Source organism: Heterodontus francisci, chromosome 32 (assembly GCF_036365525.1).
Source record: "Heterodontus francisci isolate sHetFra1 chromosome 32, sHetFra1.hap1, whole genome shotgun sequence".
Lineage (NCBI taxonomy): Eukaryota > Metazoa > Chordata > Chondrichthyes > Heterodontiformes > Heterodontidae > Heterodontus > Heterodontus francisci.
The window spans coordinates 49,654,282-49,676,405 of NC_090402.1; the positions used below are offsets into that span (position 1 = coordinate 49,654,282).

The 22,124-nt window shown below is 44.8% G+C and overlaps 1 protein-coding gene across 1 annotated transcript in view; it reads right to left on the bottom strand.

The window, feature by feature from the left end:
- Window positions 1-7,091, bottom strand: part of LOC137347478 (uncharacterized) — a 179,122-nt gene extending 172,031 nt beyond the window's left edge. Inside the window, exons 1-5 of the mRNA XM_068011924.1 lie at window positions 6,983-7,091; window positions 3,463-3,586; window positions 3,320-3,380; window positions 2,582-2,650; window positions 2,156-2,207 (exon numbers count right to left, since the gene is read on the bottom strand). Coding sequence (XP_067868025.1) covers window positions 2,156-2,207; window positions 2,582-2,650; window positions 3,320-3,380; window positions 3,463-3,586; window positions 6,983-7,091 — 415 coding nt within the window. The remainder of the gene's footprint in view (window positions 1-2,155; window positions 2,208-2,581; window positions 2,651-3,319; window positions 3,381-3,462; window positions 3,587-6,982) is intronic.
- Between the last annotated feature and the right edge of the window lie 15,033 nt (window positions 7,092-22,124).

Sequence of the window (22,124 nt, forward strand, 5' to 3'; positions counted from 1 at the left end):
GCTGCAGTGCATCTTGTAGATGGTACACACTGCTGCCACTGTGCATTGGTGGTGGAGGGAGTGAATGTTTGTGGATGGGGTGCCAGTCAAGTGGGCTGCTTTTTCCTGGATGGTGTCAAGCGTCTTGAGTGTTGTTGGAGCTGCACCCATCCAGGCAAGTGGAGAGTATTCCATCACACTCCTGACTTGTGCCTTGTAGATGGTGGACAGGCTTTGGGGAGTCAGGAGGTGAGTTACACGCCACAGAATTCCTAGCCTCTGACCTGCTCTTGTAGCCATGGTATTTATATGGCTACTCCAGTTCAGTTTCTGATCAATGACAAGCCCCATGATGTTGATATTGGGGGATTCAGCGATCGTAATGCCATTGAATGTCAAGGGGTGATGGTTAAATTCTCTCTTTTTTGAGATCGTCATTGCCTGGCACTTGTATGGTGCAAGTTTGCAGATGACACAAAGCTGGGTGGGAGTGTGCGCTGTGAGGAGGATGCAGAGAAGCTCCAGTGTGATTTGGACAGGTTGAATGAGTGGGCAAATACATGGCAGATGCAGTATAATATGGATAAATGTGAGGTTATTCACTTTGGTGGCAAAAACAGAAAGGCAGGTTATTATCTGAACAGCGATAGATTGGGAAAGGCGGAGGTGCAGCGAGACCTGGGAGTCCTTGTGCACCAGTTGCTGAAAGTAAGCTTGCAGGTACAGCAGGCAGTTAAGAAGGCAAATGGTATGTTGGCCTTCATAGCGAGAGGATTCGAGTACAGGAGCAAGGATGTCTTGCTGCAATTATACAAGGCCTTGGTGAGACCACATCTGGAGTATTGTGTGGGGTTTTGGTCTCCTTATCTGAGGAAGGATGTTCTTGCTATGGAGGGAGTGCAGCGAAGGTTCACCAGACTGATTCCTGGGATGGCAGGACTGACGTATGAGGAGAGATTGGGTCGATTAGGCTTGTATTCGCTAGAGTTCAGAAGAATGATAGGGGATCTCATAGAAACCTACAAAATTCTAACAAGACTAGACAGACTAAATGCAGGAAGGATGTTCCTGATGGTGGGGGATTCCAGGACCAGAGGTCACAGTCTAAGAATAAGGGGTAAGCCATTTAGGACTGAGATGAGGAGGGATTTCTTCACCCAGTGAGTGGTGGACCTATGGAATTCTCTGCCACGGACAGCAGTTGAGGCCAAATCAATTAATATATTCAAGAAAGAGTTAGATATAGTTCTTAGGGCTAAAGGGATCAAGGGATCTGGGAAGAAAGTGGGAACAGAGTACTTAGTTTGGATGATCAGCCATGATCGTATAGTTTGGCAGTGCAGGCTCGAAGGGCCAAATGGCCTACTCCTGCTCCTATTTTTCTATGTTTCTATTTTCTATGTTTCTAAATGTTACTTGCCACATATCTGCCCAAGCCTGAATATTGTCCAGGTCTTGCTGCATTTCTACACGGACTGCTTCAGTATCTGTAGAGTCACGGATAGTGCTGAACATTGTGCAATCATCAGCGAACATCCCCACTTCTGACCTTATGATTGAAGGAAGGTCATTGATGAAGCAGCTGAAGATGGTTGGGCCTAGGACACTACCCTGAGGAACTCCTGCAGTGATGTCTTGGAGCTGAGATTATTGACCTCCAACAACGACAACCATCTTCCTTTGCGGTAGGTATGATTCCAACTAGCAGAGAGTTTTCCCCTGATTCCCATTGACAGTTTTGCTAGGGCTCCTTGATGCCATACTCGGTCAAATGCTGCCTTGATGTCAAGCGCAGTCAAACTCACCTCACCTCTTGAGTTTAGCCCTTTTGTCCATGTTCGAACCAAGGCTGTAATGAGGTTCGGAGCTGAGTGGCCCTGGCGGAACCCAAACTGAGCATCACTCAGCAGGTTATTGCTAAGCAAGTGCCGCTTGATAGCACTGTCAATGACCCCTTTCATCACTTTACTGATGATCGAGAGTAGGCTGATGGGGTGGTAATTGGCCAGGTTGGATCTGTGTGCATTTCCTACATTACAATAGTGACAACACATCAAAAGTATTTAATTGCTGTAAAGTGCTTTGGGATATCCTGAAAGACACTATAGAAATTCATGTTCTTTCTTTTATTCTCCTCGTTCCCTCTTTCCTCTCCTCCCCTCCCCCGTCTATGTACCTGTCCTTTCCTCTCCACTTCCGGCCTCACACTCATTCTTGTCGCCCTGCACCTTGTTTTGGAGGATACCATGCAGCTCACCATGGGTGTTATCTCCACCCCGTCCAAGCAGTGGCCTGATGGGGGTAGGGATGGGGATGGGTTGGTTCTGATACTCCCTGCCCAGGCCCAAAGCACTTCCACTGCAATGTGCAGCCTCCTTCAGCTTTGGTGTGGCCTGACCAAGTGAAATAGCATTTCCTCCGACCCCAATATTGCTGCCCTGATGGATCTTTAGCCCACTTTCTTTTTATAGTGACACCTTTCTCAGGGGTGCAACACAGCAGCACCCAAAGGAGCAGGGAAGCACTCTCCAAAACCACACGTTGCAGGCACAAGGTCTGCTGTGACTCTTAATCTAATGGATATGAGTCGATTAACACCTACCTGTCTCGTCAGCCATGTCTGCAGCTCAGTGTTCTGCTGATTCAACACTGCTTCCAGGAAGTAGTCCTTCTGTAAAACAGGAACGCAATCACTGGAAAGGTTCGTTATCCGAGAACACTCAGTACAGACTATTGAATAAATATAAGCTAGTTACCAATAAGTCCAATTGGCAATTCAGGAGAACGTTCTTTACCCAGTTAGTGGTTAGAATGTCAAACTCGCTACCACAAGGAGGAATTAAGGTGAATAAAATCGATGCATTTACAACAAAGTTAGATAAACACATGGGGGAGAAAGGAATGATTATACTGATGGGGTTAGATGAAGTCAGCTGGATCAAGCTGGCGGCACAGTGGCGCAGTGGTTAGCACCGCAGCCTCACAGCTCCAGCGACCCGGGTTCAATTCTGGGTACTGCCTGTGTGGAGTTTGCAAGTTCTCCCTGTGTCTGCGTGGGTTTCCTCCGGGTGCTCCGGTTTCCTCCCACATGCCAAAGACTTGCAGGTTGATAGGTTAATTGGCCATTATAAATTGCCCCTAGTATAGGTAGGTGGTAGGGAAATATATAGGGACAGGTGGGGATGTGGTAGGAATATGGGATTAGTGTAGGGTTAGTATAAATGGGTGGTTGATGGTCGGCACAGACTCGGTGGGCCGAAGGGCCTGTTTCAGTGCTGTATCTCTAAAAAAAAAGCTTACTGCATGTTCATTTAGAGTATAAACACCAGCACAGACCAACTGGGCCAAATGTTACGGGTTTGAGTTGAGTAAAAACCGGACGAAACTTGGGCTTTTCAGCCCTGAAAGAAAGCATCTGAGAGGTGATTGCAATAAGGAATATGAATGGCAAATGACATGGAAAAGGTTAATTCAGAATATTACTTTAAAACAAACTGTGGGGTCATTGCTTCAACCACGTCAAAGGTATCTTTAGGACTGATATCAGGAAGCTGTCCTTCACACACACAGCAATTGAACTGCCCAATAGTGTGGTTGAGATGAAAACCTGGAATCATTTCAGAACCAATTAGATTCAGCAATGAGATGAGGGTAGGGTCTGTCCGGTTGGATTAGTTAAGATGCACTGAACAGCCTTCCTCCACTGAAAGTGTCTTGTGATCTTGTGACATTTTCTGAAAGTATGGGATTAGCTTCCATATGCAAGTCTGTGACTCCAAGGTTAATCCCACTGTCCCTCATTGCCACGCTCTCAAATTGCCTGTCTGCTAGCGAGATTTGAAGTTTCTCCAACTGACCATCAACAAAGCCAAGGATATCAATTCTCTTTGGCTCCACTTGCAATTCCTTGATTCTGGTCTTGAGTGCATCAACTGCCCCAACTGCCATTGTAAATTGAGCCAGGATGTGTAGAATCCTGGGACTCAGCTTCTCCCCACGTCCACTCCAACAGCCAGACCTCTGAAATATCTTCAGGATACTGCCAGCCTCCTGAAACCCTGCAACATCCCATCTTCACATCCCACAACTATCCATATACCTTTATGTCATCCAAGGTAATCCACATTAAATCCTCATCCATTTTACCCACAATATCCTACACTCCCACCCTCACCCACAATAATGCTTTTTCACTTCCTCAACCACCGACGCACAGTAGCAACAGTGTGTACCATCTACAAGATGCACTGCAGCAACTCACTAAGTCTTCTTCAACAGCACCTTCCAAACTCGCGACCTGTACCACAGCAGATGCATGGATAAACCATCATCTGCAAGTTCCCCTCCAAGCCACACACCATCCTGACTTGGAACTATATCGCCGTTCCTTCACTGTCACTGGGTCTTCCTAACAGCACTGTTGGTGTACCTACACCCAAGGACTGCAGCGGTTCAAGAAGGCAACTCACCACCACCTTCTCAAGGACAAATAGGGATGAGCAATAAATGCTGGTACAGCCAGCGATGCCCACATCCCCCGAACGAATAAAAAAAACCCCACACCAATGCTACACTCCCACCCTCATGCACTAATCCCATAATAATCCCACACCAATCTTACACTCCCACCCTCATCCATATTAATCCAACACTCCCATCTACATCCACACCAATCCCACTTTCCCATCCTCACCCACGTTAATCCCACACTTAGTCTCATTTGCCAGTTGCTCATGGAGAAGCTTACTTATATTTTTAGGAATTGTTTATCTTTAAATATATTTATTATTTATTGATATTTTTAAGGTATATGGTCAGTGCTTGAAAATGACTAATGCCTCAGAAAGAAATTGAAGCCAAACTCTTCAATGATTTGATGAATGACTTAGTGAGCTTGTCAGTGGCTACTTTGGAATAGAAACTGTTGCGTTCACTGTCATTGTCATCATTTGAATTGGAAATTGTCAGTTGTTATGTCCAATATTTCAAGTATTTAAAAGACTGTGATCTATTATGATAGTCACTCTCCTCTCAGGGTAATTCACAACCCATCCATTTATCAGTGACTGCAATGCACAATGACCTTTATATCACCGTCCCTAAACAAACACCTCTCACCCTCCAACATGACTGCCCCAATGCATGACCTCTCAACCCACCCTCTGACCTCACTGCCCTGGCCCACAATCTCTCAAACTATTTACCAATCTCATTAGCTCTGCCCATAACCTCTCATCCCACTCTTCAAATTCACTGCCCCAGCCCACAACTTCTCAGCCCAGCCTTCGACCTCACTGCCCCTGCCCACGACCTCACACCTTACCCTCTGACTTCTCTACTATATTACCCTTGTCTATTCATTCTGTTGTTACCTCTTCAAAGAAATTTCTGTTTTTTTATTTGTTCATGGGATGTGGGCATCCACATTTATTGCCTCAAAAATTTCCCTTGAGATGGTAGTGGTAAGCTGCCTTCTTGAACCACTGCAGCCTGTGTGGTGTAGGTATTGTGATGGAAACCACATCGGCCAAATGGAAACATATTAATTTCAGCATATGGAAGACTGCTTGAACCCTTTTTACTGGACATTGAACATAACTTGTTTAAAAGGACCACAGAACTGAACAGCTAAAACATCGTTGCACATTTGCATTCTGAGAGACTGTTGCATAGAAAGACAATGGGAGGGCTCACTGATTCAATTAGTGCGATGGGTTTTGTCAGTAATGGTGATCAAAAAACATTGAGAGCACTGACTTTGTAAGAGACAAACCTCCATCCCCGACTGAGTGTGACTGGAGAAATTTTGAAACAATCCTCGTAGACAATGCTGTTTCAAACAAAGAGTTGGTCACATGATTAACCTGCTGGCCAACCTGGGGACTTTTTGAATTGTGCCACACAAAAGGGCAGACTGCAATTTGAAGACAAAAGAGAAGGAACGTATCCTTCTCTCGCTGTTGCTCTCTCTCAAGCAAACTTCCAGGGATCCATGGAAGCAGCTTAAGCCTCAGGACAGAGGATCACTTCAGCCTTCTGGTACCAGAGAAGCAAGTTTGAAAGTGTGCATTGGGCCCCAGCGAGAATGACAAGACCGCAATTCCAACCAAAGACTTTAAAGCAAAACTAAAGACAGTAACTGAATTCCATCTACTACTCCAAATCCTCCCCCTTTGATTCTTTCTCCTCCTCTGTAGCTATTTGTGTGTGTATTAATCTCATATGCATGCTAGCATAGTTGCGTCACATATTTTTTGTAATTTTAATTGAGTTAGAGTGTTAAGGCTAATATACTTTAATCTTTTTTGTTTAAACCTAAGGAAACCTGTCTGATTGGTTCATTTACAATTACAATTAGAGAGCAGTAAGCTAAAAACAGCATGTTTTAAAAGTTAAACCCTGTTATGGCCAGACCAGGAAAGGGGCCAGAGGTAAGCCTGAGACCCATTCCTCACCAGGTCATAACGTTATATACACAGTAATGTTAGGGAGGGAGTTCCAGAATTTTGACCCAGTGACGCTGAACGAACAGCGATATATTTCCAATTAAGGAGAGTGTGTGACTTGGAGGAGAAGTTGCAGATGGTGGTGTTCCCACGCATCTGCTGCTGTTGTTCATCAAGACACTAGAGATCACAGATTTGAAGGTGCTGTTGAAGAAGCCTTGGTTAGTTGCTACACTGCATCTTTTAGTTGGTACGCGCTGCAGTCACTGTGCACCAGTAGTGGAGAGAGAGAGAATGCTTGAGGTGGTGGATGGGGTGCCAGTCAAGCAGGCTGCTTTGTCCTGGATGGTGTCAAACTTCTTGAGTGTTGATGGAGCTGCAATCGTCCAGGCAAGTGAAGAGTATTCCACCATACCCTCAGACCTGCTTTTGTCACCACAGTATTTATGTGACTAGGTCAATTGAACTTCTGGTCAACGGTGACCCCAGGATGTTGATGGTGGGAGATTCAGTCATTGTCTGGCACTCATGAGGCACTAATGTTTTTTGCCACTTACCAGCCCAAGCCTGAATATTGTCTAGGTCTTCCTGCATGTGGGCAGGGACCTCTTCATTATCTGAGGAGTTACAAATGGGACTGAATGCTGTGCAATCATCAGTGAACATCTCCACCACTTTTTGATGGAGGGAAGATCATTGATGATGTAGCTGAAGATATTTGGGTCTAGAGTGATGCCCTGAGGAACTCCTGCAGTCATGTCCTAGGGCTGAGATTTGTCTCCAACAACCACAACTGTCTTCCTTTGTGCTAGGTATGACTCCAACAAGTGGAGAGTTTTTCCCCTGATTCCCATTGACTCCAGTTTTGCTTGGGCTCCTTGCTGCCACACTCGATCAAATGCTGCCTTAATGTCAAGTGCAGTCACTCTAACTGCGCCTCTGGAATTCAGCTCTTTTGTCCATGTTTGGACCAGGGCTGTAATGAGGTCTGGAGCTTAGTAGCCCTGTCAGAACCGAGCTGGCATTGGTGAGCATGTTATTGCATCACTTTGCAGATGATTGAGAGTAGACTGATGGGGCAGTAAATGGTTGGGTTGGATTGTCCTGATTTTTATGGACTGGACATATCTGGTAGGTTTTCCATTTTGTTGGGTCGATGCTAGTTTTGTAGCTCTACTGGAAGAGCTTCACTAGGTTGGCACCTGTCATGCTCAGTAAAGACATATATTCCTTCCTACTTTTAAGATACGACCTTTATTAAAATTGACTTTACCTTTTAAAAAAGGTGACAATGCTACAAAAGGCGACCTGACCTGTGTCTTCAAATGTTGCCTCACTGTCTGTTAAGGACAAAAGGATACATTCCAGTCTAAGAACTATCAATTACACCCATTCTGAAACCATCAACAGACAGTCCTGAATTGAATGGGTCCTCTGAAACAAAGAAGGTATGAAGTAGTCACATCATAACAGGAATATACTCATCCAGACATTAATGGATGGCCACAGATTCCATATCCTGGTCTATTGTGTGGTCACAACAGGGGAGAAAAACCATGTCAGGTATCAGAAATGCTGATGATGAATTGTGACCTTCAAAGATAACCCTCTGAAGAGAGAGAGATCACAGCAATATTGCAGAAAAGCAGTCTAGCGAGAGGCTGTGGAAAGAGATACAGCCAAAACAAGGAAGGAACACTGCTGCTAATTCTGCACTTCAACTTGGTGCAGCAGAGAACTGAAAGTGACCCACCACTCCAATCTGAAATCTTAACCACCAGAAATCTACAACACCTCAACAAATCAAGACTACAAACAACCCAGCCTGCATCTTTAAAGTGACCATTCTACTTAGAAGATTCAACAGGTTTACTGTAAACCATGAATACCTACCATACCTTGAACCCAACCCTTTGCCTTCTATCTATCTTCTCTTGAGAGTGTACATGAGAGTGAATGCATGCGTGAGTGGTGTCGCAAACATTTTGGGGAATGAATATTGTTCAATAAATAGTTAATCTTCTGTTTTAAACCAACAAGAAAACATGTCACTGTCTGTTTATTTGGCACTCAGAGGCTAACTCATCATTTTAAACAAAACACTATTGCGGTCAGTTGAGAGGTGAACACTGGCAACCACCCACTCCTCTTACCACCTGTCCGTAACAAGTTGAAAGCTCAAAGCCGAGATTCTGAACAATCAGACTAAATGGGAGTTTTGGGAAAGGGAGTCACTTTCAAACAAGAAAACAAAGACACCTGAAATAGTAAGGAATTTAGCTAGCCATTTTAATCTTGCAGCATGATAGCACTGTCGACGACCCTTTCCATCACTTTGCTGATAGACTGATAGGGCAGTAATTGGCCAGGTTGGATTTGTCCTGCTTTTTGTGCACAGACATACATAGGTAATTTTCCACATTGATGGGTAGATGCCAGGGTTGTAGCTGTACTGGAACAGCTTGGCTAGGGGCGTGGCCTGTTCTGGAGCACAGGTCTTCAGGACTATTGTCGGAATGTTGTTAGTATCCAGTGCCTTCAGCCGTTTCTTGATATCACATGGAGTTACTCGGATTGGCTGAAGTCTGGCATCTATGATGCTGGGGACCTCAGGAGGAGGCCGAGATGGATCGTCTACTCGACACTTCTGGCTGAAAATGGATGCAAATGCTTCAGCTGGGCTCCCCCATCGTTGAGGATGGGGATATTTGTGGAGCCTCCTCCTCCTGTCAGTTGTTTAATTGTCAACCACCATTCATGACTGGATGTGGCAGGACTGCAGAGCTCAGATCTGATCCGTCGGTTGTGGGATCGCTTAGCCCTATCGCATGCTGCTTCCACTGTTTGACATGCAGGTAGTCCTGCGTTGTAGCTTCACCAGGTTGATACCTCATTTTTAGGGATGCCTGGTGCTACTCCTGGCATGCCCTCCTACACTCTTCATTGAACCAGGGTTGGTCCCCCAGCTTGTGGCAATGGTACAATGGGGGATATGCCGAGCCATGAGGTTACAGATTGTGGTTGAATACAATTTTGCTGCTGCTGATTGGTCATAGCACCTCATGGATGCCCAGTTTATCAATATCAAGAATTATCAATGTTCCAGAACCTGAACTATTAAATCCATGTGTTGTGGAAGCAGCAGATAAGAGATTAAGGCCTGTAGAGGGAGTGAAATGTGACAACAGCCAGGAACAATGCAGTAATGGAAATTTGAATATTACAAACCTTGGAACAGAAAATATATCTCTACAACTGCCTGTGAAATTCAATCCCTTCAAGGACTGAGGTCTCACAAAAAGCCACATGTCTGTTTATATGAAAATTCCTAAAGTGCTGCAAACAGGTGCTAGAAAAATCCAACCCCATTCAACACCACATAACTGGGATTTAAAAGTGGGAAATGGATAGAAAGCACCAAGTTTTTTTAAACAGAAGCTTTCCTGGGGCAAAACTTCAATGCCCAAGAAGGAAATTAAATTATTTTTGTGCCTCATCCAAACCTGAACAAGAAATGGCTGTTGTAGGTAATGCCAGCTATAGTAGTTCTAAGATTGAGGTGTGGATGTTAGAATGAGTGAAGAATGTGTGTTCACGTTTCTCTTACTTTACCCTGAAATCAAGATTCCATTGTTTTGTGTGTGGCGGGGCGTGTCATGTCCAGTAAAGACATCATATTCCTTCCCACTTTTAAGATATAAAATTTATTTAAGGTGGACTCTTTAAAATTGACTTTACCTTTTTTTTTAAAATGTGGACAATGCTGCAAAAGATGGCCGCCAAAGGTCAGATGACCTGACCTGTGTGTTCCAACACTGTCTGTTAAGGACAAAAAGATTCCAGGCTAAAAGGTGTCAATTATACCCATCCTGAAAACATCAGGAGACATTTCTGAATTGAATGGGTTCTTCTGAAAAAAGGAAGGTATGAAGTAGCTACATCAGAACAGGATTATATCATCCAGACACTCCTGCCTGCAGGTATGTGTGCAGACTTGACTGCACTCTCCTGTGGCACTTCCATTAGGCGAGGCATGACCTTCACAGTTTCTGTGTCCCCTAGAGGTATCTCTTTGTCTCTGCAGGTTCCTGTAAATCATGTTAGCAACTCTGGTGGGGTGCTTCTAGAGTCTGCATGTGGATGTGGGGTCTAACTTTTCACATTTTTCAGGGTTGGCTGACCAGACAGTAGGGATTTTCATCAGGGATTCCTACCGGACTTCCTTAACCTGCCCTTTTGGTCACTTTTTCCCTTTCTCTTTCTAAACTTTTGCCTGCCATGTGCCTGCCTGTCCCCTGTTCTTCTCGGGGGGTGGGGAGGGGATCCCTTACAGTTCACCAGCCCTCTGTTGGAGGGTCCTCCTACCACCAGTACAGGATTAGGGGTGCAGCTTTCACTGCAGGGTGTGGTTTCCCCTCAACCTGGCACATGTGGCAACTCCTGCAGTACTCCACCACGTCTTTGTGGAGTTTTGGCCAATCAAACTGCTGTCTTAAGTGGGCTTTGATCTTTCATATACCGGCATATACAGCCACTATAGTCTTGTGGGCCCTTCTTAATATTTCTCTGGTACCTCTGCAGCACCACTAACTGGTGAACTACTGTCCAATCCTTGCTTTCAGGTCTGTGAGGAGAACTCCATTTCCTCATCAGTACCTCATTCTTTAAATAGTAGCAATCAGGGACTCTGTCTGCTTCATTTCAGACTGGGCAGCCTGTGTTAATTCTCACAATACTGGGTCGGCTCGCAGAGCCTCAGCTAGGGAAAATCCATTTAATTCATTCCTTGAGTCTTCTAACTTTCCAAAGAAAGTCTCGGATGGACAGACCACATGGTCATCTGCCTGCAGTGCTAATGCACTTTCCTCTGGGGGAGCTGGTTTGATCATGGCCTGATCCACTGCACATTCAGGGACACTGCAGGAGACCGTCTCCTGCCACTGTCCTGTCTCTCTGATCTCCTGTGGTCTTTCTTTCACTACTGGTGGGGGGCTACCACTTTCACCCCGTCAGATCATTATCTAGGAGCAGGTCAACCCTGTCCATAGGCAAACTAGGGACAATCCCACAGTCACTGGTCCCAAAACTAGGTTGCACTCCAGGTGCACCTGGTGTACAGGTACAGGCATACACTGCCCTCCAATACCATTCACCACCATTTTGGTGTTCACTGCTCCCTCTGGGGGAAGGTCAGGCCTTTTCCCAGTAAAGGGGTTTGAGAGGCCTCTGTATCCCTGAGAATCACTATGGTCTTGCTTGCCCCACTAGAGGGGTATGGGGTTACTTTCCCTTCAGACACAAAACCCTGACAACCTTCAGGAACCCTATTAAATTTTTCTGCACCGGCTGTAGTAAGCTTCCTGGGTTGCACCCTTACTGCAGTTAAAGCCACAGCTTGTTCTGCTGTGCTTTGCATCAGGTCCCCGTCTTCACTGAGCAGATGTGCCCTGATTAACCCTACCGGTTTCCCCTTTAGTTTCCAGCAGTCAGCTTTTAAATGCCCTGCTTTATTACAATAGAAGCACACAGGTCTCCGAGTCTCTCTCTTGCTCACAGCACCTTTTTTGGCTGGAGGAGGGCCCCCTCCTGCTTTCCTTTCTCTCCCAGGACTGCCTGGGCGATATCACCTTCCCACCCTTTGTCCTTTTTGAATGTGTGGGGTGATTAAGAAAGGTTCTGCCCTTATAAATGAAAGCAAACACATCGGCCAGAACGGCCGCTTGCCAGGCTCCCTGAACTTGCTGCTCCTCTACATGGGTCTTTATTGAGAATGGGAGAGAGCTTTTAAAGTCCTCTAACAGAAATATTCTCTGAGAATCTCATAGCTGAGCTGTATTTTAAGAGCCCTCAGCTACTGGTCAAAAGCCAACTGCTTACTTCTTTCAAACTCCAGATAAGTTTGATTAGCTTGCTTTTTGAGGGTTCATAATTCATATGCATTTTTGGTCAGTTCATAATTTTCTGAACTCTCATCTGGCAACAAGGAATAAACCTCATTGGCTTTTCCAGTTAGGTTGCTTTGTATTAAAAGGGACCAGGTCTCAGATGGCCATTTTAGCTGCCTTGCCAGTTTCTCAAAAGACACAAAAAATGCTTCCACATCTTCCTCATTGCATTTTGGAATTAATTGAGTGAGCTTTAACAATTTTGTACCCAGCCCTGAATTCTACGCCTCCATACTGGCTATGCTTTCACTGGGGTTACTCTGTCGCCCCCTAGTTAACTCAAGCCACTTCAGCTCTCTCTCTTTGGATTCTTTCTGGAATATTATTTGTCTCTCTCTCTCCCATTCCTTCTCCTGTATTTCTCACTCTCTCTCTCTCCTGCCTTTCATTTTCTTTACGTTCCTTCTAGAAGGGTCCCTCTTTCTCCCTCTCATGCCTCTCTCTCTCTCTCTTTCTCTTTCCCTGTCTTCTATTTCAAGTTTCCTTTGTTCCAATTATATTTTTTCCTGTCTGGGTCTGCTTCTAACACTGCTTCTGCTTCTTCAGATTCAAGGGAAAAATGGTTGGCCACTAGCCTTAGGAGTTCAGACTCTCTAGCCTTGCCACATACAATGATCCCACACTGCTCAGCTATTTTCCTCAACTCCTCCATAGACAGTGCTTTTAACATATCCCAATTGACTTCACCCTGGCTTAGAGAGCTACTCGCTTCAGTTGCAGACATGTTAGTATTCAATCACACACAACCACAAGAAAACCTGCATTAATCTTGCTCTTTTTTTGATTGGGAACAATTTGGCTTCCCACTTCCAATTTCTCTCAGTTGTCTGTGGGTACAATTCCAGACGCTAGCACCCAAATTTCTGTTACGACCAGGTGAGAAAGTTATCTAGGAGTCTCTTTCAGCATTTACCTGGTCTTATTGTAACAGGGTTTAATTTTAAACACACTGTGTTTTTAGATCCCCCTTGTTCACCACTTTCCAATTACAAGGCAAAGAAATGAGCACAAACAGGCCTGCTTAGGTTTAAAGAAGAAAAGTGAAATTTATTAAAACTTTAATTCGGTTAACACCGATGGATACATGCCGCGCCCCAGGCTAGCATGCATATACGATATGCACATGCAAATAGAGACAGAAAAGAGAAGAAAAAACAGAGAGGTTTGAGGCAATATCAGAAGAGTTTCTTGTTAATGTGCTTCAAACTCACTGTAGTCCTTTCATAGGTAGTTGTTGCTTGTAGGTAATTCTTGCTTTTCATTGGGTCCCAGTATTCTTCTTAAACCTTGTTCACTGTAGGAGACTTTTCTCTCTTGGGGTTCATGTGTCTTCAATGGGTCTTCATTTCCGTGAAAAAGAGATGGAAGCAGACAGGAGAGAGATGTTCTCAGTCCAGAAGCAAAGAGCTTTTTCAGTTTTAAAACCCTCTGGCAAGTTCAAATTCAAAAAACTCCAACTGCCAGTTAGGCATGTGACAAAACTGGTCTGACCAAGTCTTCTGTGTATTGGGGAAGCAGGGACTGGGTTCTTTGTTCCAACATGTCTGCTAGTATGCAAAAAATGGCTTTCCGTCGAGGGGCTTGGCAATTCTTTGTGACAGGCCCTCTTTTCTTCCCAGCAGCAATTTTAAGTTTTAATGTTCATGTGGCAAAATAATGTGTGCCTCATTCTTGGCAGGTGGGGGCCTGTATGATAATGGTAATGGTGGAGTGAGGGATATGCCAGGCCACGAAGCTACAGATTTTGTCGAATACAATACTAGCGCTGTCGATGGCCCATAGCACCTCGTGGATGCCCAGTTTTCATCAACAACAATTTTCATTTAAATAGCACCTTTAATGCAGTAAAATATTCCAAGCTGCTTCACAGTTGTGTTATCAAAATTATCCTACTTCGCACAGTGGTAGTGCCAAACAATGAAATGTTAACTCTGCTTCTCTCTCCACAGATGCTGCCCGACCTGCTGAGTATTTCCAGCATTTTTTGTTTTTATTTCAGATTTCCAGCATCCGCAGTATATTGCTTTTATTTTAGGCCTATGGTGAAATTTTCCCCTAACTTTCTTCATCTATCAGCATAACCTAACTTCACTATTTGCATCATTATTATTCCTCCAGTCCCGATAGGCACTGGTCCTCATTTGTACTTATACATGACAGTCTAAAACAACTACAAGTTTCAGTTTTAATAGCATGTACTTATTCTGTACCTTTACATGTTTTCTTTGGGTAACATTCTCATTGTTACCATCCTGGGATTGGAATGTACCAGTTTTAGTACCAGCTGGTATTTGATTCAACTTTTCAGTATTGAACTGCCCTTTTTAATGTCTTTTAGCTACTTTTCAAGTTTTTTGGGGAAGTATCCTACCCTTTTTATTGTGTGTCATTTCTCCTTCCACTTCACCGCAGCTTGCTCACTCTTCATCTTTCCAAAATCTGCCCTGAGATTCTTGTTCTCCTGTTGACTTTTGCCCTTTTACTGCTGCAGTTAAATCTCTGCTTAATCTGATATTAGAAGCATTTCAGTCACCTTTCTCTTGGCTATTTATAGCCATTCAGGACCCTAGACTCTAACGCGTTTAAACTTATTGTGCTCTCTCAGGGATTTATGACCCCTCATGTCCGGATTCAGGCGGGTGTTTATTCATCCCAATTCATCTCATCCCTCAGGTATTTATAATAACTCGGGCTTATATTCACCTGGATATTTAGAACCACAGAGCATATTTTCCTGGATATTTTTGATCCCTGAATCGCTACTCTTCTGGGTATTTATCACCCACGAGACACAGCTCCTATTCCTCGGATATTAATAACCCCGTTCCCTTCTCCCAGGTATTTCTAACCCCAGGCCCTATTATCCCAGGAATTTAAAACCCAATGCCTAATCACCTTATAACCCTTGTCCCTATTCTGCCAGGTATTTATAACCCCAGTCCCTATTCTGCCGGATATTTATACCCCAGTGAAAAATAGTGGTAAGGGGCCAAGTAATGTTAAAAATACAAGCCTTAAGGCTTTGTGCCTTAATGCACGGAGCATTTGCAACAAAGTGGATGAATTAATTGCGCAAATAGCTGTAAACAGGTACGATATAGTCGGGATTACGGAGACATGGCTGCAAGGTGACCAGGGATGGGAAATGAACATCCAGGGGTATTCATTTTTTAGGAAGGACGGACAAAAAGCAAAAGGCGGTGGAGTTGCATTGCTGGTTAAAGAGGAAATTGACGCAATAGTGAGGAAGGATATCAGCTCTGACAATGTGGAATCTGTATGGGTAGAGCTGAGAAACACGAAGGGGCAAAAAATGTTAGTGGAGGTTGTATATAGACCCCCATACTGCAGTGGTGATGTTGGGAATGGCAGGAAATTAGAGACACATGCAATAAAGGAACATCTGTAATTATGGGTGACTTTTATCTGCATATAGATTGGGCAAATCAAATTTGTTACAATACCGTAAAGGAGGAATTCTTGGACTGTATACGGGATGGTTTTCTGGACCAATATGTTAAGGAACCAACTAGAGAACAGGCCATCCTAGACTGGGTATTGTGTAATGAGAGGGGAATAATTGACAATCTAGTGGTGCAAGACCCCTTGGGAATGAGCGACCATAATATGATAGAATTCTTCATCAAGATGGAGAGTGACGTAGTTGATTCTGAGAATAGGGTCCTGAATCTTCATAGAGGAAAGTATGAAGGTATGAGGTGTGAGTTGGCTATGACGGAATGGGAAACGTTACTTAAAGGGATGACGGTGGATAGGCAATGGCAAATATTTAAAGAGCGCATGGATGAACTGCAACAATTGTTTATCCCGGCCTGGCGCAAAAGTAGAACGGGAAAGGTAGCCAAACCATGGCTTACAAGGGAAATTAGAGATAGCATTAGATCCAAGGAAGAGGCATATAAATTTGCCAGAAAAAACAACAGATCTGAGGATTGGGAGCAGTTTAGAATTCAGCAAAGGAGGACCAAGGGATTGATTAAGAAGGGGAAAATAGAGTACGAGAGTAAGCTAGCGGGGAACATAAAAACTGACTGGAAAAGTTTCTATCAGTATGTGAAGAGAAAAAGATTGGTGAAGACAAATGTAGGTTCCTTACAGTCAAAAACGGAGGAATTTATTATGGGGAACAAAGAAATGGCTGACCAACTAAATGCATACTTTGGTTCTGTCTTCACAAAACAGGACACACATACCATACCAGAAATGTTGGGGAACACAGCGCTTAGTGAGAGAGAGGAACTGAAGGAAATCAGTATTAGTAGAGAAATGGTGTTGGGGAAATTGGTGGGATTGAAGGCCGATAAATCCCCAGGGTCTGCTGATATGCATCCCAGAGTACTTAAGGAAGTGGCCCTAGAAATAGTGGATGCATTGGTGGTCATCTTCCAAGATTCTATAGACTCTGGAAAAGTTCCTAAAGATTGGAGGGTAGCTAATGTAACCCCACTATTTAAAAATGGAGGTAGAGAGAAAGCAGGGAATTATAGACCAGTCAGCCTGACATCAGTAGTGGGAAAATTCTAGAGTCCATTATCAGAGATTTTATAGCAGAGCACTTAGAGAACAGTGGTAGAAATGGGTAGAGTCAGCATGGATTTATGAAAGGGAAATCATGCCTGACAAATCTATTAGAATTCTTTGAGGATGTAACTAGTAGAGTTGATAAGGGACAGCCAGTGGATGTGGTTTATTTGGACTTCCAGAAGGCTTTCGACAAAGTCCCACATAAGAGATTAGTGTGTAAAATTAAAGCGCATGGGATTGGGGGTAGTGTATTGCAATGGATAGAAAATTGGTTGGCAGACAAGAAACAAAGAGTAGGGATAAATAGTCTTTTCCAAATGGCAGGCAGTGACTAGTGGGGTACCGCAGGGATCGGTGCTAGGACCCCAGCTATTCACAATATATAGTAATGATTTAGATGAGGGAACTAAATGTAATATCTCCAAATTTGCAGATGACACAAAACTGGGTGGGAGGGCGAGTTGTGAGGAGGATGCAGAGAGGCTTCAGGGTGATTTGGACTAGTTGAGTGAGTGGGCTAATGCATGGCAGATGCAGTATAATGTGGATAAATGTGAGGTTACCCACTTTGGTAGCAAAAACAGGAAGGCAGATTATTATCTGAACAGCTATAAACTGAGAGAGGGGAATATGCAGCTAGATCTGGGTGTTCTCGTACACCAGTCGCTGAAGGTATGCATGCAGGTGCAAAGGCAATAAAAAGGGCAAATGGTATGTTGGCCTTCATAGCGAGAGGATTAGAGTACAGCAGCAGGGATGTCTTGCTGCAATTATACAGGGCCTTGGTGAGGCCACACCTGCAATATTATGTGCAGTTTTGGTCTCCGTATCTGAGGAAGGATGTTCTTGTTATAGAGGGAGTGCAGCGAAGGTTTACCAGACTGATTCCTGGGATGGTAGGACTGACGTATGAGGAGAGATTGAGTCGGTTAGGATTGTATTTGCTGCAGTTCAGAAGAGTGAGGGGGGATCTAGAAACCTATAAAATTCTGAAAGGACTTGACAGGGAAGATGCAGGAAGGATGTTCCCGATGGTGGGGGAAATCCAGAACCAGGGATCATAGTCTCAGGATATGGGGTAAACCTTTCAGGACTGAGACCAGGAGAAATTTCTTCACTCAGAGCGTGGTGAGCCTGTGGAATTCGCTACCACAGAAAGCAGTTGAGGCCAAAACATTGTATGTTTTCAAGAAGGAGTTAGATATAGCTCTTGGGTTTAAAGGGATCAAAGGGTATGGGGCGAAAGCGGGAACAGGTTACTGAGTTGGATGATCACCCATGATATAATGAATGGCGAAGCAGGTTCGAAGGGCCGAATGGCCTACTCCTGCTCCTATTTTCCATGTATTCACCTGGGTATTTATAACCCCAGCCCCTATTCTGCAGGGTATTGATACCCCAGCTCCTATTTCCCAGGTATTTATAACCCCAGACTCTATACTGAAGGGTATAAGCCCACATCCGATACTCCCCATCATTTATACCGACAGCGCCTATTTTCCCGGTTATTTATGAAGCCCAAGTTTGTATTCTCCCAGGTATTTATCATTCCCCGAGTATGTGTCCTATCTCAGATTTCTCTTACCTCGGTATTGCCGGCCACTCTATTCCTAAGGATCGCTGGTTCAGAGTACTAATGTCCAGCCACCGGTTGGGTGACTATCGTCTCCGTCCTGAACTCACGGTCATCTGTTCGTCACTATCGCTGACCCTTCGTCACTATCGGCCCGGGTCATTATCAGTCTCGCTGTCCCCTCCTCAACATCATAACCAGGTCAATGCCAACCACCATCTATATCACCTCCTGTATTATTAACCCAGGTCAGCATCACAGGCCCAGCAGTATCAGTTCCTGTATTATTAACCAAGGTCAGTATCTCAGTCCCAGCAGTGTCAGTTCCAGTATCATTAACCAGGTCAGTATCTCAGTCCCAGCAGTGTCAGTTCCAGTATTATTAACCCAGGTCAGTAACTCAGTCCCAGCAGTGTCAGTTCCAGTATTATTAACCCAGGTCAGTAACTCAGTCCCAGCAGTGTCAGTTCCAGTATTATGAACCCAGGTCAGTATCTCAGTCCCAGCAGTGCCAGTTCCTGTATTATTAACCCAGGTCAGTATCTCAGTCCCAGCAGTGTCAGTTCCAGTATTATTAACCCAGGTCAGGATCTCAGTCCCAGCATTGCCAGTCCTGTATTATTAACCCAGGTCAGTATCTCAGTCCCAGCAGTGTCAGTTCCAGTATTATTAACCCAGGTCAGTATCTCAGTCCCAGCAGTGCCAGTTCCAGTATTATTAACCCAGGTCAGTATCTCAGTCCCAGCAGTGTCAGTTCCAGTATTATTAACCCAGGTCAGTATCTCAGTCCCAGCAGTGTCAGTTCCAGTATTATTAACCCAGGTCAGTATCAGTCCCAGCATTGCCAGTCCCGTATTATTAACCCAGGTCAGTATCTCAGTCCCAGCAGTGTCAGTTCCAGTATTATTAACCCAGGTCAGTATCTCAGTCCCAGCATTGCCAGTCCCGTATTATTAACCCAGGTCAGTATCTCAGTCCCAGCAATGCCAGTTCCTGTATTATTAACCAAGGTCAATATCTCAGTCCCAGCAGTGTCAGTTCCTGTATCATTAACCAGGTCAGTATCTCAGTCCCAGCAGTGTCAGTTCCAGTATTATTAACCCAGGTCAGTATCTCAGTCCCAGCATTGCCAGTCCCGTATTATTAACCCAGGTCAGTATCTCAGTCCCAGCAATGCCAGTTCCTGTATTATTAACCAAGGTCAGTATCTCAGTCCCAGCAGTGTCAGTTCAAGTATTATTAACCCAGGTCAGTAACTCAGTCCCAGCAGTGTCAGTTCCAGTATTATGAACCCAGGTCAGTATCTCAGTCCCAGCATTGCCAGTCCCGTATTATGAACCCAGGTCAGTATCTCAGTCCCAGCAGTGCCAGTTCCAGTATTATTAACCCAGGTCAGTATCTCAGTCCCAGCATTGCCAGTCCCGTATTATTAACCCAGGTCAGTATCTCAGTCCCAGCAATGCCAGTTCCTGTATTATTAACCAAGGTCAGTATCTCAGTCCCAGCAGTGTCAGTTCAAGTATTATTAACCCAGGTCAGTAACTCAGTCCCAGCAGTGTCAGTTCCAGTATTATTAACCCAGGTCAGTATCTCAGTCCCAGCATTGCCAGTCCCGTATCATTAACCAGGTCAGTATCTCAGTCCCAGCAGTGTCAGTTCCAGTATTATTAACCCAGGTCAGTATCTCAGTCCCAGCATTGCCAGTCCCGTATTATTAACCCAGGTCAGTATCTCAGTCCCAGCAATGCCAGTTCCTGTATTATTAACCAAGGTCAGTATCTCAGTCCCAGCAGTGTCAGTTCAAGTATTATTAACCCAGGTCAGTAACTCAGTCCCAGCAGTGTCAGTTCCAGTATTATGAACCCAGGTCAGTATCTCAGTCCCAGCATTGCCAGTCCCGTATTATGAACCCAGGTCAGTATCTCAGTCCCAGCAGTGCCAGTTCCAGTATTATTAACCCAGGTCAGTATCTCAGTCCCAGCAGTGTCAGTTCCAGTATTATTAACCCAGGTCAGTATCTCAGTCCCAGCATTGCCAGTCCTGTATTATTAACCCAGGTCAGTATCTCAGTCCCAGCAGTGTCAGTTCCAGTATTATTAACCAAGGTCAGTATCTCAGTCCCAGCATTGCCAGTCCCGTATTATTAACCCAGGTCAGTATCTCAGTCCCAGCATTGCCAGTCCCGTATTATTAGCCCAGGTCAGTATCTCAGTCCCAGCATTGCCAGTCCCATATTATTAACCCAGGTCAGTATCTCAGTCCCAGCAGTGCCAGCTCCTGTATTAACCCAGGTCAGTATCTCAGTCCCAGCAGTGTCAGTTCCAGTATTATTAACCCAGGTCAGTATCTCAGTCCCAGCATTGCCAGTCCCGTATTATTAGCCCAGGTCAGTATCTCAGTCCCAGCATTGCCAGTCCCATATTATTAACCCAGGTCAGTATCTCAGTCCCAGCAGTGCCAGCTCCTGTATTAACCCAGGTCAGTATCTCAGTCCCAGCAGTATCAGTTCCAGTATTATTAACCCAGGTCAGTATCTCAGTCCCAGCAGTGTCAGTTCCAGTATTATTAACCCAGGTCAGTATCTCAGTCCCAGCATTGCCAGTCCCGTATTATTAACCCAGGTCAGTATCTCAGTCCCAGCAGTGTCAGTTCCAGTATTATTAACCCAGGTCAGTATCTCAGTCCCAGCAGTGTCAGTTCCAGTATTATTAACCCAGGTCAGTATCTCAGTCCCAGCATTGCCAGTCCCGTATTATTAACCCAGGTCAGTATCTCAGTCCCAGCAGTGTCAGTTCCTGTATCATTAACCCAGGTCAGTATCTCAGTCCCAGCAGTGTCAGTTCCAGTATTATTAACCCAGGTCAGTATCTCAGTCCCAGCATTGCCAGTCCCGTATTATTAACCCAGGTCAGTATCTCAGTCCCAGCAGCGTCAGCTCCTGTATTGAGCTGAATCTCCTTATATTCATATATAGGGAGAAAGAGGGTAACTAGAGAAAGGATTGGCCCACTAAAGGACAAAGGAGGAATGTTATGCTTGGACTCAGAGAAAATGGGTGAGATTCTAAACGAGTACTTTGCATCGGTATTCACCGAGGAGAGGGACATGACGGATGTTGAGGTTAGGAACAGATGTTTGATTACTCTAGGTCAAGTCGGCATAAGGAGGGAGGAAGTGTTGGGTATTCTAAAGGGCATTAAGGTGGACAAGTCCCCAGGTCCGGATGGGATCTATCCCAGGTTACTGAGGGAAGCGAGAGAGGAAATAGCTGGGGCCTTAACAGATATCTTTGCAGCATCCTTAAACACGGGTGAGGTCCCGGAGGACTGGAGAATTGCTAATGTTGTCCCCTTGTTTCAGAAGGGTAGCAGGGATAATCCAGGTAATTATAGACCGGTGAGCCTGACGTCAGTGGTAGGGAAGCTGCTGGAGAAGATACTGAGGGATAGGATCTATTCCCATTTGGAAGAAAATGGGCTCATCAGTGATAGGCAACATGGTTTTGTGCAGGGAAGGTCATGTCTTACCAACTTAATAGAATTCTTTGAGGAAGTGACAAAGTTGATTGATGAGGGAAGGGCTGTCGATGTCATATACATGGACTTCAGTAAGGCGTTTGATAAGGTTCCCCATGGC